General features: G+C 42.2%; 1 protein-coding gene across 1 annotated transcript; it reads right to left on the reverse strand.

The window, feature by feature from the left end:
• Window positions 1-3,602: 3,602 nt before the first annotated feature.
• LOC311056159 (ADP-ribosylation factor-like protein 4D) lies at window positions 3,603-8,142 on the reverse strand. Its single transcript, XM_084072586.1, has 3 exons — window positions 7,982-8,142; window positions 5,737-6,635; window positions 3,603-4,777 (listed from the first exon to the last, which is right to left on the reverse strand). Exons 2-3 carry the CDS (start codon window positions 6,178-6,180, stop codon window positions 4,613-4,615), a joined length of 609 nt encoding a protein of 202 aa, XP_083928712.1. The 5' UTR covers window positions 6,181-6,635; window positions 7,982-8,142; the 3' UTR covers window positions 3,603-4,612.
• Window positions 8,143-14,044: the final 5,902 nt, after the last annotated feature.

A 14,044-nucleotide genomic window follows, 5' to 3' on the forward strand; every position in this document is an offset into this window, starting at 1 on the left:
CTATGGCGCTAGGAATCGGTGGAATTTTATTGAGGGATTTGCCAATACTGACATAGCTACAGTATATTGTAATAGCTCAATGGATTAGGCTGCCAGTAGAATAGGTGGTTGGGGGTGGTGAGGCACTGGGAAATAGTTTGGATTCCACAGGCTCAAGGGTGGAATTCCAATCCTGTCTTCAGGAGGCAGAGCGGTCTGTTTCCTGGACATGTTCACGCTGTCCAAGCTGAGCTACTTCAATCCTCCCTGCTTAGTATGGAGTGAAATGTCTAAAATGTAAATAAATAAATAGACAGACAGATAGATAGATAAATAAATACATGTTTTTGCAACATTTAAAAAAGAAAATGTGTTCTCTGTCTGATCTTAAGCTGATTGTGTAAAACCTGACTTCACTATCTAGTGTGACCAGTTACCAAGTTGCTTACATCACTGTGGCTGCCCCCCCCCCCCCCCCCCCCCCCCCCGGCCGGGCGGGGGCCTCACAGACGAGTAGCTGACTGTTACTGGTATCAGTGGAGGTTAAGCGTAGGGGGGTTTGGGTGTGTAGATTTGGTATCAGAAAGCAGCCTGAGTTAAGCTGTTGGGGGCAGGGGCAGTATTGGTTCGCAGATCAGATTCCTCTCTGAGGCTCCTTGATACCTGAGGGCCAGACCTGCATATAATAGCCAGCTGGTATTGTGACGTGGATGAGCCCACAGAGTCAAATTCCTTGTTTCCTGTGTACATGTGAGGTCAAGGAATACAAGGCATTTGGTTATGGGGAGAAGGATTTGGGGCATTGGTTTAGTTTATTGTTTCTCTACCAGTTGTGCTGCAACGTGTGTGAACTTGTAGATCAGCTGTTACATATTTTTTATGTATTCATGAAAAATATATGTATGTATTTTTCTTGTTGTGGTGGGGTGGTGTGGTGCTTGATGATCGTTTGAAATGTGCTAGTGGTCCAAAGCCCAGAAATGGTTGAGAACAACCTTTACCACACTTATTATTCTTCATTATAATTCTGGCTCATCAAACAGAGAGATAAGAGATGAAAGAGACGAAAATATAATAATATACCATACACCATATATATATATATATATATAGTATATTGAGCTTGTAGTCCAAAAGCCTACAATGGAAATAATGTATGCTCCTGTACATGCAACAATACTGTGTAATATAGGGCAGGATTGTTCCAGCATTAAGAATTCAGCCACTGTTATTGATTTTTACAAGCAAGCATACAGTGTGTGTGTGTGTGTGTGTGTGTGTGTGTGTGTGTGTGTGTGTGTGTGTGTGTGTGTGTGTGTGTGTGTGTGTGTGTGTGTGTGTGTGCGTGCGTGTGTCTTCTGATAAAAATGTCTGTTTGAAGTGTTCTCTGGCCACAGCCTTCCTTTCAAATCTCCTTTAAAATATTCATGAAAGCACCAAGTCTCTGGGATTTTTATTTTTACATTCTAACCATAAATCCTCCAAACTACTACATAGAACCCTAGATTGGCTAGAATGCACAGAATAGAACAATATGCCCTGATGACTACCACTACTGGATGAGTAATTACTAGAGAGCGGGCAGGAGGCCTGGTTACGTTGGCTGTACTCCACTGCGGCCTACGGATTCAGTTTTCCAAATTTGTCTCTCTGTCAGTTTTCTACCAAGGCTGTCCTTGGCTAGGATTATGCTAACTTGAAAGTGTTTCATGTGCATTGGAATAGGTAGTGGGTATATATATCATTCAAGGGAATATGTATTTGAGGCGAGGCACTCTAGATAAAATCCACATAAATCGGTGCCAGTTATAGAATACAATTTTGCTGATATGAATCAACAGTTTATTTTAAAAAAATAAAGTGGTTCCGGATCACCCGATGTACTATGAATTCATAGTACATCGGGTGTCCGGATATATAGTTTACTTCCACTATGAAGTTAGGACCCACTATACTTGATGTATTCCGCCATCCAGGGTGTTTAGTCTGTGACCCAGTGAGAATCTACCTTTTGGTCATGACCTACTGGCACAGAAACCCTCGTGCAGATTGATGCCTGCGGAGTGTGATCACAATAAAAACACAGGAAATATGAGCCTTCTATGGGACTTGTAAATGGTTTTTGGTATCAAATTTCTTTGGAATCAACATTCACGCATGCATGTTGACCTCCGCTTCTCGTGACATGAAAAGTGATATTCACGATGACAGCTCTTCTTTGTCGCTCCAAAGGACTGTTCATGGATTGACACTTCAGGGCAAAGCCACCTCAAAAGGGGAAGTAATGTGAAGGAGGCCCTTGATACTCTGTATTGTATGAGAGAGTTGGTGAGTGAAAGAGCAGAGCAGTGGGCCGGGACCGGGACCCATTAACACATCCACCGCCAAGGGTAAATCTCAAAATGTACTCACCAGTGCCAAGGTTTTATTGTTGTTTTTTGTTTTTTTCACGTTGCCATAGACCCCGTTAAAATCCTTGTGAATGCGCGACGCACTGTTTGTAAACATCGTCCACATGTCCCTGCGTCTACTAGTGCAGACCACGTGTCAAACGGAGCCGCCATGTTGTAGTTAGAACGGTTTATGTTAAACAGTGATGACCGAGGAGAAAAAACTACAAGGGAGAAAATGGCGTTTTTGTGTGCGCTTTAGAATGGAGGCCGACGGAAACGGCAAAACCGGATCGCAAATAGTTCCGTTCCGGTGGTGTTACACTGAAAATGGTCCGTGTAGAAAATTGAAAAAAAAAAAAAATCGAAAAAAAGGAAAAAGCACCCGGACCATAGCACTAAGGTCTCGGCGCTTAACAGTTGGATTTAATGGACCGTAGGACTACGTTCTTGGCGTTTAATGTGTTAATATTATTAACCTACATTTCCTATTCCTTTTGAAATTAAAATACAAATTTCCAAAAAAATCTAAATAAAAAAAGTGGCATTTATTTAAAAAAAAAAAAAAGTTGCATTGCGACACGTGAGCTTACGATCGTTATTTTCACTATGAAATAGGGATTGTATTCCATTTTTTGTATGTTGGGTCCCGGGGAGACACCAAATTTCTGTTTTGGGTCTCAAGCTAAATTGGTTTGGGAAATACAGGAATAGAGGACAGAGTGTGACTTATTCTACCCTACATTGATGAAATGATTTGTAGTCATTGTAATTTGAGTGAATGCCTGTGTGAAACTGAATTTGATACACAACCTGTGATGAAATACTGTATATGGGCTACTACACACGTCCTATCAGTTACTCTTAAGTAGCTCAGCCTGCTAGTGTGAATCATGCAACTTCAGCTCATACCGAAACCCTATGCGCATTTTCAGAGAATTTGTCATAGCTCTCTGTATGGCATGGATAACTTCAAAGACAGTGTATGCCAACTGTGGATATACAGCCAATCATAATTTTCTTCTCCCTCAGAGACCCTTGTGTATTGCGACAATGAGGTCTCTTCAAATCCTTGCTGTTAAGACGTGTTGCTTCTGAAAAGGCAACGTGACATTTGACACAACAGGATAATGCAAAAGTTCTTCAATAATTTATTCATTTATACAAGTATTACAAAAAAAACAACATTATGTACAGGATGTAAAAACGACTTTTTGTAACAATGACTTCACCAAGCAAACCTTAAGCCCCCCCCCCTCCCTCAAAAAAACACTGAACTGTATCAACCTAACAACTGCAGTCAGTGAGAGCAAAAACAAAAAGTAAATCGCAAAAACTTGCATCGTTAGAACTAGCAGCTTCAGTCAAGAAGCTGCTTGTCCCTGGTTATGACGGGGCAGGTTTTTCCACTTTTAGATTAATGTCATAATGGCACGTCTCCATTCGGATCTCAATGCTATAGCTAAACCATACACCAGGGTGTTTTTGTGCGACCCATGACAATAACAATAATTATAACAATAGTCCTCTTTTGATCTACAAAAGGATCGTCTTAACACTCCCAAGCAGGTGTTTGGGCAAACGTCCATGCAACACGGTGAACTATAGCAAAGTGTTAACAATAAAACGAAGTAAAAGGAACCGCCATATGCCGTAGGGACAGGAACAATGCTCAGGGGCCAGGCCTAGTTTTACATTGGCACTACAGTCAGTTATATCAAATTACATGTTGCAAAAAGGGTACCATGTGGTACAACATATATCCTTCAAAATAGGAGTGAGTGCATCAGTCTTCAACATATTGCACAGAGCAGTCTGGTCTTTGCGTTTGAATCGTCCTTCTGGAACTACCCCCCTCACACCACATTCTTCAGGATAGGGGCGATGAGAAGAAATAGGAAGGTTGTCAAATACCGAGACAAACCCAAAGGAAGTAGGGCCATTCAAGTGTGGAAAGGGTGCAGGTTAAGTTCTTTAGCATAGTAGCCAAGCGCCAAAGTGGAACGTAAAAACCATGGCATGGAACACGTAGCCTTAAGTTGGAACTCTGTGTGGAAACATCCAAACGTACAGTCTGAGGGACAAACAGTCCACTGAAACAAACCCTTCGTGCTTAAAATGTCACCCTCCGTAGTCCCCAATAGTGTCATTAACAGGACTGTGTTTAGTCCCCTGAGACAAGTAAGTGTGGGGGGAGGGGAACCCACTAACCCCTCCGTCCATCAATATCCTTGTTATCCTCTTCATCTCTTCTTCTTGCTGTGTCGGAGCATCTTCTTCCTCTTGAGGATCATCTCGTGGAGTTTCTCCAGGCCAGGCTGTAGCCCCTGGCCATCCAACGCCGAGCATCCCTGTGTGTGATGGAGCGTGGAAGAGCTCAGCTCGTGGAGCGCCAAGACTTTTTCCACCTGAGTTCACAGGAAAAGGGGGAAGTTAGTTGGAATGTTGCCAGAACATTGTATGTTCACAGAACTGAACACAGGGACATACGTTTGACCGTTTTGTTTGATAATGTGACATGGATCATTAATTGGTTATTCGTGATGACTTGGGGTTTGGGAATGCCACCGAAAAATGTCTCACGATGGGATTCAAATTAAAACGAGTCCCCAAACAGTCATTTGTCAATTAGTTTACAGACTGCCACAAAAGTTATTATTTTCACAACCATCAAAGTCAATGTTTTTGTAAACTGTGGCATGGCTAAAATTACTTTGCCAATACATTAGCAAATGTTTACTGTCATTTAACCAGATAACCCTTAATGAGCATTAGGAAAATAACTCCTTTTTGATAAATCACTGCTAGCCCTGTCTTCTATGTAGCTGACACCGCTGAACTGTGCTTCTTTTGCAACCCGATACCCCCAAAATCTATGTTGTTCTGTAAAGAAAGGTCACCGATGGCAATAAATCAGACAGCGCCCTGTAAACATGACGCTGATAAATGTTGCTTCATCAGCACATCCCACATGGCGGGTCCCATAAACAGTCACGTGTATTACTGACACTGGCCCTCCCCTGTAATGCTGACATGGATAAATTGTCCTTGATCCAATACCACAAAATAAAATTGATCATTCCCTTCACTCAAATAATTTTTATGGACAGTAGTTCAACTTCTGCCCCCTCCCCTTTATAAAATCACAGCGTACCCTGCGGACAGCCTACCCAATAGACCACAGTGTAGACTTCCCTGTACACATATTTTCAAATTGCCAACAGTGAGAAATCACTGATAAATCACCACCGGCAGCTCTCACCTACAGCACTGACAAAAGTACCTAAATATCATCTGCCTAGCCTACCCAATGTGGGCTCCTTGGTTAAATAAAAATGAACTGACTATCACCCTCATCAATCCTCACCTCTAAAGCAGACATGGCTCCGTCCAGGTCTTGTTTGTTGGCCAGAACCAGCACTGGGATTCCCTGGTTCTCCGCTGACCGCGTGATCCGGTGGAGCTCCACCTTGGCCTCCTCCATGCGCTCTGCCTCGACCGAGTCCACCACGAACACCAGCCCGTCGGTCCGCCTGGTGTACGACTTCCACAGGGGCCTCAGCTTCTCCTGGCCACCCACGTCCCACACCTGGAACGTGGTGCTGTTGGCTTTGGAGCTGCCCATGGACACCTTAATCCGCTCCATGTTGAAGCCTTTGGTGGGGATCGTCTCGACGAACTCTGTGAGCTTGAGCCTGTACAGGAGGGAGGTTTTCCCCGCAGAGTCCAGCCCGATCACAACCACATGCAAGGCCTGGAAGTTGGGGAGGAAAGGCGTGTTGGGGGCAATTTCTGTCAGCTGGTTGCCCATGTTTGTTTGCTGTTGTTCCTGTTTGGTAAGCTGCCGCCGAATCACCTTGCCTGAGGATTTATAAGCTAAATCCCTTCCTTTGACAGGATATGGCTTTGAAGTCCCCTTTTGGCCGTTTGACAGGATAGACCGATTCCCTCTTGGCAGCAGAGGTTCTCGGTACTGGAAAAAGTAGCGGTAAAGCAGGGCGGGGACGAATGTATGTTTGTGTATGTCTTCAACCTTGAAACCTGGTCAATTAGCCTTTCTGGGTCTTTGGTTTCTTGCTTTTTTTCTGGGAGCTGGTTAAATGGGTTGTCTGCAGCAAATTAATGGCTGAATTTTGAGACGGTGTAGGTAATGATAGGAGGGACGGGCGTCTCTCGGGTGGAGAGCATTCACACCTCTGCCTCCACTTCAAAGGCTGAGGCTGGAGGAGTAGTCAGTAGGGAGACACGCTGACTGCAGCTGAAGACCTGGCGAAAAAAGGAAAACATTAGTCAGCTATTTTAACAAGAGCACTGAGCTGGCAGACAGTAATGAGCTGTGACTTGGAAGTGCAACAGACACAGACAGCAGCAGCCACCAGGGTTGCCATGTCCGCTTATTATAAGCAACGTTGGGCTTGTTTTTCTGTAAAGTTGTTTGAAAATATAGGTAGCCCCCCGTAAAGGACGAGAAAACAAGTAGTACATTTGAGTAAGAAATAAACGGTTGTGATCATTTTGTTTACAGCATAATATATGGCAATTTGATTATAGCTGCCGGTCGAAAAACAAGGGTGAACAGTTCAGTTCAAAAGCCATTCAAGGCGCTTTTGTCCTGAATCGGACAGTGAATCAATGGTGACATGCAGGTCAGGACAGATAGTTGAAGCCGTTTCTAGGTGCATCCCGTACCAGTGTTGCCATGTCTGCTTATTATAAGCGACTTTGGGCTTGTTGTTCTGTAAAGTTGCTTGTAAATATTGGTAGTTGCCGGTTGCGTTTTTTGGGGCTTGTTTCTAAAGTGTAGTTGCTCATTTGGGCTTGTTTCCTAATGTTGTTGAAACCTGTTTCTGAAACATTTTCATGCAAGGACCCCCAAATTATATTTATTTGTCTGCGGGCTGAAAATATGTTGTGCCATGGGACCCAAGTACCAGATTAGTGTTAAATATAGCAAAAATGTTCAAAGAAATCGAAGATTATTTTGAAAATAGCAGATCTTCATTCATTCAAATAGCCAATGTATACGTTTAAAGTGCTCATGTAGCCCATAGTCACTTCTTTTGGGCTTGTTTTCCTAGATCTGGTTTCTTGTTTGTCTCACAGAGTCTGGCAACACTGTACAGTAGCCTACTAGAAGCAAACAATCATCATGCAACCTCTATTCTGGAAAAAAGACGGACACGAACACTGCTGAGATTTGTTTTAACGTTATAAGTAACGTTAACGTCAATGATACTAGTAGTAGTCTAGTCGACAATATACAAGACTACATACAGACACATGCAAGATCGATTTTCGAATATTGATTTATTATCTCAAACTAAAACGCGCTCAGCTTAGTTTGCGCCTTTGCAGTTCGTAAACAATGACAGCAAGCCGCTCAGGATGTGGCCAATAAACCAGCATGATCTCGGTGTGAACTGTGCCTTCCTTGAGTTAAAAGAATATCTCGAACTTTTGACTGCGATTAATTGTTATAATTGCTCCACTCTGTTCTTTCTAGACGAGGATGATGATCGCCCCGCCGTGTTGAGTCTCCTTGATCAACCCCCCACCCCACACCACAAAGTCGCACAACTCAATTCCCCCAAAATAACAAATCTGCATCTCACCTTTCAGCGCTTCCGTGGTCCAAACAGGATTAACATTATTCCGGGTAAGGGTATGTAGTGAGCGAAACAAGAAAACAAGTCGTGTAAATGAAATAGTCCTGGTAGTTTGTGGTGGTAGTTCACTCTCTCTCTCTGTGAGGCTGATCACTCACTCACTGAAGCAAGCAAACAGCAGAATGAGTGAGGAGAGGAGACAACTTGAAAAGCACAGGCAACATCGGCTCACACACCACGCCCCCTTACGTCACGACTTCTAAGCCACGCCCCTATTCTACAGCCAGAGCATCTCCAAACCAGTTTTAATTTTGACAGCAAATTTTGATTTAGTTTAGTCATAGTCTTTTGAACAAAATGTTATTTAGTTTGTCATATTTTAGTCATCTGATTTTTTTTTAGAGTTAGTCTAGTTTTAGTCGACTAAATATCATACGATTTTAGTTGATTAAATCTACAGTTGATTTTGACGACAAAAATGTATTTTGGCAGGCCTCGATGGCGTCGTAATGGCAGATTTTACACTTGGTTGCATTGTTTTAATTATTAAATTAGAATGATTTTCATACTGTAATTATTGACTTACTTATTTACGTAAAATGATTATCATACATTTACCTTGATATAACAAATGGATATATTATGCAATTTGTATAAATATTTTTCAATACAATACTAGGCCTATACATACATGTTCTACATTTCATCATAGCAGAGACAAAAATAGCTCAAATATGCTTTGTTTTTTTTGTCGATCTCATCTGCGACACAGCGACAAGAATGCAAAACAACGCTCACAGGCAAGATTACGGTGTCAGGAGTGTGTTTGTTCTGGGTCAAATATTCAGGTCATTTTCTTCACACAGCTCTCTTTATGTTGTACAAACACTGCTCTAGGCCAGGCCACACTTCACCCCATGACCTAAAAAATACTAGTAGTAATATGAAATGGAGAAGAAGAAAGGTATGGAACAGCAATGGAAGAAGGTGTTGAGGGACTTTAGCCCTGACAGCAGAAATACAGCATGTTATTATGGGTCCATTTGGTACCATTATTTTCAACACTCCCATTATTAGATTAACACACTGTCTGAACTCACAAACCTGGCTCACAGTTTCGGACAAAAGAGAGGGACACACGGATATCTTAAAAAGTCTGTCACTATACATTTAAATCAACATACATTTTCATAAGGATTTGTGTGTAGTAGTTTTTATTTGATTTTTTATCAGGTAGACAGACCCACAATCTCTGCGTTAAAACAGGACATGTCTGCCGTGTTGCCCTGACAAGGGCATGTCAGGGCAACAGGTCAGCTCGGGACAATATGGGACTATTATGACATAATGGGACAACGGTGCTGATTTGCATGGCAATGGACTCTGGGCCTTTCCTTGAACACCGCCACTTATCATGAATGAAAATAACTGTGTGTGTGTGTGTGTGTGTGTGTGTGTGTGTGTGTGTGTGTGTGTGTGTGTGTGTGTGTGTGTGTGTGTGTGTGTGTGTGTGTGTGTGTGTGTGTGTGTGTGTGTGTGTGTGTGTGTGTGTGTGTGTGTTTTACAGGAGCCAGGCTGACTGACTGCTCTCTCCTCTCTCCATTGATCTGATCCGCCCCCCCCCCCCCCCTCTGTTGGGTGAGCGTCACATTTTTATTCCATTTCTTATTTGACATAATATTGTAGTACAGATGTCAGGACCAGTTGGTGATATTTGGTTGATTTGCATTTTGTACAAGGATAAGGGGTGGTACTGTCTAACCACTTTTCTACAGCGTGTATAAAACTGCTTGTTAGCATCTGAGATAGGTTAAAACTTTAGTTAACACCATACAGACGGAGACTATGCAAACAGTATGAAACTTTAATAGAATGTTTGTCATCTCCATTTGAAAAAGTTAATTTTATGTATTTAGCTGACTGGCGCTCTTATACAGAGCGATATGCTGGGACGTGTTTGAAGGGACACATGGCATGGCATCATCTGTGTGGAGACTGAACCTGTGAGTGATCTGTCAAAGGAGGACAGAAAACGCTTAGATAGACATTTATTGATCCCACAGGTTCCTCTGTGTTCATTTATGTGTAACTCTGGAGCCTGATTTATGCTGATTTATGCTTGGTGTGCATTGTGTCTCGCACAGAAAATAACATTGATTGATTGAATACTTTATCAACATGCTTATTAACAGTACAGGTACAAGCTCACAAAACACTGTGTTGTGAGATCCCGGCACACTACGAAGTATGAATCAGACTTTAAGAGTGTACAAATGTGGTTACATTTGTACACTCTTAAAGTTGACAGAATTAAATTAACACTGGGTATTTTGCTGTGAACATTGGTCACTCGAGTCAAACCACACTACCATCCCAACACCCCACTGAATGCTGCCATAATGAAAATTGATTGCCATTGCTTGCTGGGTATTGACTTGAATAGTGTGCAGCTGAGCAGATGTAGTGGTTATTAGCATTATGAAACCGTTCTGATTATATCAGCACAATGGAACGTTCAGACTCAGAGCACAGATAAAGGACAGCCTATCACTCTCACTGTTAAAGTGTGAGTGGTGTGCTTTGTGTGTGTGTGTGTGTGTGTGTGTGTGTGTGTGTGTGTGTGTGTGTGTGTGTGTGTGTGTGTGTGTGTGTGTGTGTGTGTGTGTGTGTGTGTGTGTGCGTGTGCGTGTGCGTGTGTGCGTGCTTGCATGTTCAAATTGTGTTACATCAGCTGGCATGTGTGCTTTGCATGTACAGTATGTGGAATGTATATATGAAGTATCAATTTATCATGCTGTCAACTCAGGCTGTTTCTGTGTGTGTCACATGGGGAGAAGAGAGAGAGAGAGAGAGAGAGAGAGAGAGAGAGAGAGAGAGAGAGAGAGAGAGAGAGAGAGAGAGAGAGAGAGAGAGAGAGAAAGTCATGATGGAAAATAAAGTGCAGTAGTCAAATCAATGGTTTGTTATCAACTGGGACCAGTAGAAGAAAAGATAGGAGCATAGACTTTCCCTCTCTCTGTCGCTGTCTTTCTTTCTCTCTCACACACACACACACACACACACACACACACACACACACACACACACACACACACACACACACACACACACACACACACACACACACACACACACACACACACACACACACACACACACACACACACACAGGGTTTGAAGATTGGGAAAATGCGTTGTCGTGTCAGCTGCTCATATCAGCTTCATTCTCTCTGTTTCCAACAGCTAGCAGTTTTCCAATAACACTCACAGCTCACAGGGGCCTTGTTGCCTTGGGGCAACACAGAATTAGAATGAATGGGACAGGCAAAATTACCGCATCCATCTGGCTGTTTTCATAAAGACACTGAAAAGGGCATTTTTAACTGTAGATGCACCGGATTCACACATTGGCAGGAGACTGCTCTGCAATATTTTTCTTGGTTGACATAGGTTGTAAAAAAAAAAAGTAAGAGTTGTACAGGAGAGAAAATGTTGAGTCCAGCTGGGGACCATCTAGTCTAGGCTCTCTGAAACATGATGCCAGGTTAAAAACCTGGCAGTTTGTTTTTCAGATACAGCGTAAAACCAACCAGGTCTGATTTTACACTTTGTCATACAACAGTGTATCAAGCATTAGCTGTACCAAAAGCGTATCTATAATACACCACAATGTGTACATTCTATGTTGAAAAGGAAAAGGTGGAAATGGTTGTTAGGTTTTAGAATACCATTATAGCAGGGAAAATACAAACCTAAAGAGCAATCAGTTTACCTGTGTATCAAAGTCACTTTACTCACCTTTCCCTCTTCTACAGGATATGAGCTCCCTCTACTGTCTGAAGGGAGGAATGACAGTATCATAACTAATGAAAACTTGGTTTGTGGTCAGTTTCCTCAAAGCAATTCAATGGACCTTCGTGTGAGTGCATGGGTTCATTACAGTGGCACATCTGTTCTGGTTTAACACTGGATATGGTACTGATTTTGCTCAAGGCTTTCTCTAATATTAGTTGATTTTACATTGTCAGTTTGCCAGGTTTAAATATTCCACAACTTCAACTGTAGTAAAAGCTCCAAGAACATTACACACGCTTTAGAACAAAACTATCAGTAGTTACGATTTACACGATTAAATACAATGGATTTCAAGGGTTAGCTCAGATGGGTTTTCTCTGCAGTGAGGTTAATTTATGGTGTTATATACTAATTAAATAGAGTTAACTTTGAGAATGATGTGTCCTGAACCAATATATTAGATAACTGGTAGCCTACCAGTCTGTTGGAATAGGATAAATATCCTATTTTTTCAAACACACCGTTGGAATCATTGTTAGCAATCCACAGGGGGTGCTAAGCAATGATTTAACCATCTCTTTTGTCTGACGACAGCAGTGACTGTCTGCAGCCCCGGGGAGCTTTATGTTGCCTGGTTACTCTTAACAAGGTCAGAGATACCTGGGAGAGAGAGAGGTGGGGGAGGCGAGAACAGTCCCAGAAGGATAGATATATAGAGGGAGAGGTAAACACAGGTAACACAGAGTTACCTGTCAACGTGCAGGAATCGTCTAAGGGATCTACAACACTCTTCTGTTCTCCTGGGAGGAACTGACGTAAGTACCATTATTTTTGCATCAACTTCTTTTGCCAGAAGACTTTTTAGTCATCTTAAAGGAAGCCAGCACTGTCAGGAAGAAAATGGAAAGATCGTAAACATTTTTTTCAAGGTTTGGTTGTGGACACAAGCCTACCTGAACCTAGCAATAACAGTTTAAGCGAGTTGTATTGCCTACCATGTCCCGTCCAATGTGAGTTCCTGCAGCCTGCATGTACTTAAACGCAAGACAATGCATTCTGCACCGATGTCAAAGCAAGTTCCTGTACAGCTACTATAACGTGATACTGTTTCTGATAGTGGTAACTCTAGGCAGACCGCCTTCTTACAGCGTCAGTATCAAGGAGAACTTCACGGATCCTTTCATTTAGTTCATTCTTACAGCGTCAGTATCAAGGTGAACTTCATGGATCCTTTCATTTAGTTCATTCTTACAGGGTCAGTATCCAAGATGAACTTCATGGATCCTTTCATTTAGTTCATTCGGAGCATCTTACAATGAGTGAGCAGATTGTGAGTGATAGGCTTGTTTGTTCTGCTCAAGGGTTCATAATATGCTGATATAATATACTGTATACACCAGTTTGTAATCTACTGTATCTTGTCATCTATAATCATAATGGTTCCCAACATTATTCATAACATACTGTGACTCTGAAACTACTTTAACACGGGAAGAGGAATCAGAAGAGGTGATAGCAGTGATATGTGGTCAGACTGAGGATCAGGTGGCATGCATGTTGGTTCACTCCTAGGAGTCGTTTTACAGCCTGGTCCTTTTTGATGGACAGGAACCAAAGGGATGTAAGTGTCAAACAATGCAAGCTGTCATTCCTTTGTCCATGCCTATATGTAATGACCCGGATTCAAACCCCAGTCTCCCATACGGGAGACCAAACATCTACCACTCATCCAAAAGGACATTTCCCCAGGACTGAGATAGATTGTGGTTCAGGGCAGGGATACTCTATCAGTGTAGTGTTTAAGTCCATAAAGAGGTAGTGGTGGTTTAACTCTAGAGTAATGGAACTAATAGGTGTGCAACTGTGCATTGGTCAATTAGGCAAAGCACATAATTGAAGGTGTATGGTGTTTACAAATAAACACTGAGCGTGAGCAAGGTTCAATCCTGCACAGGGAAACCACTCAGTCAAATGTAGTACAGGCAGCCTATTACACAGGTACAGATGAAGTACAGGCAGTCTTTTACACAGGTACAGATTATAAAGACAGTCTTTTACACAGGTACAGATGAAGTAAAGACAGTCTATTACACATGTACAGATGAAGTAAAGACAGTCTATTACACAGGTACAGATGAAGTAAAAACAGTCTATTACACAGGTACAGATGAAGTAAAGACAGTCTATTACACAGGTAGCCTACAGATGAAGTACAGGCAGTCTTTTACACAGGTACAGATGAAGTATAGATAGTCTTTTACACAGGTACTTATG

This window comes from Gymnoscopelus microlampas (assembly GCF_963454915.1).
Source record: "Gymnoscopelus microlampas genome assembly, chromosome: 11".
Lineage (NCBI taxonomy): Eukaryota > Metazoa > Chordata > Actinopteri > Myctophiformes > Myctophidae > Gymnoscopelus > Gymnoscopelus microlampas.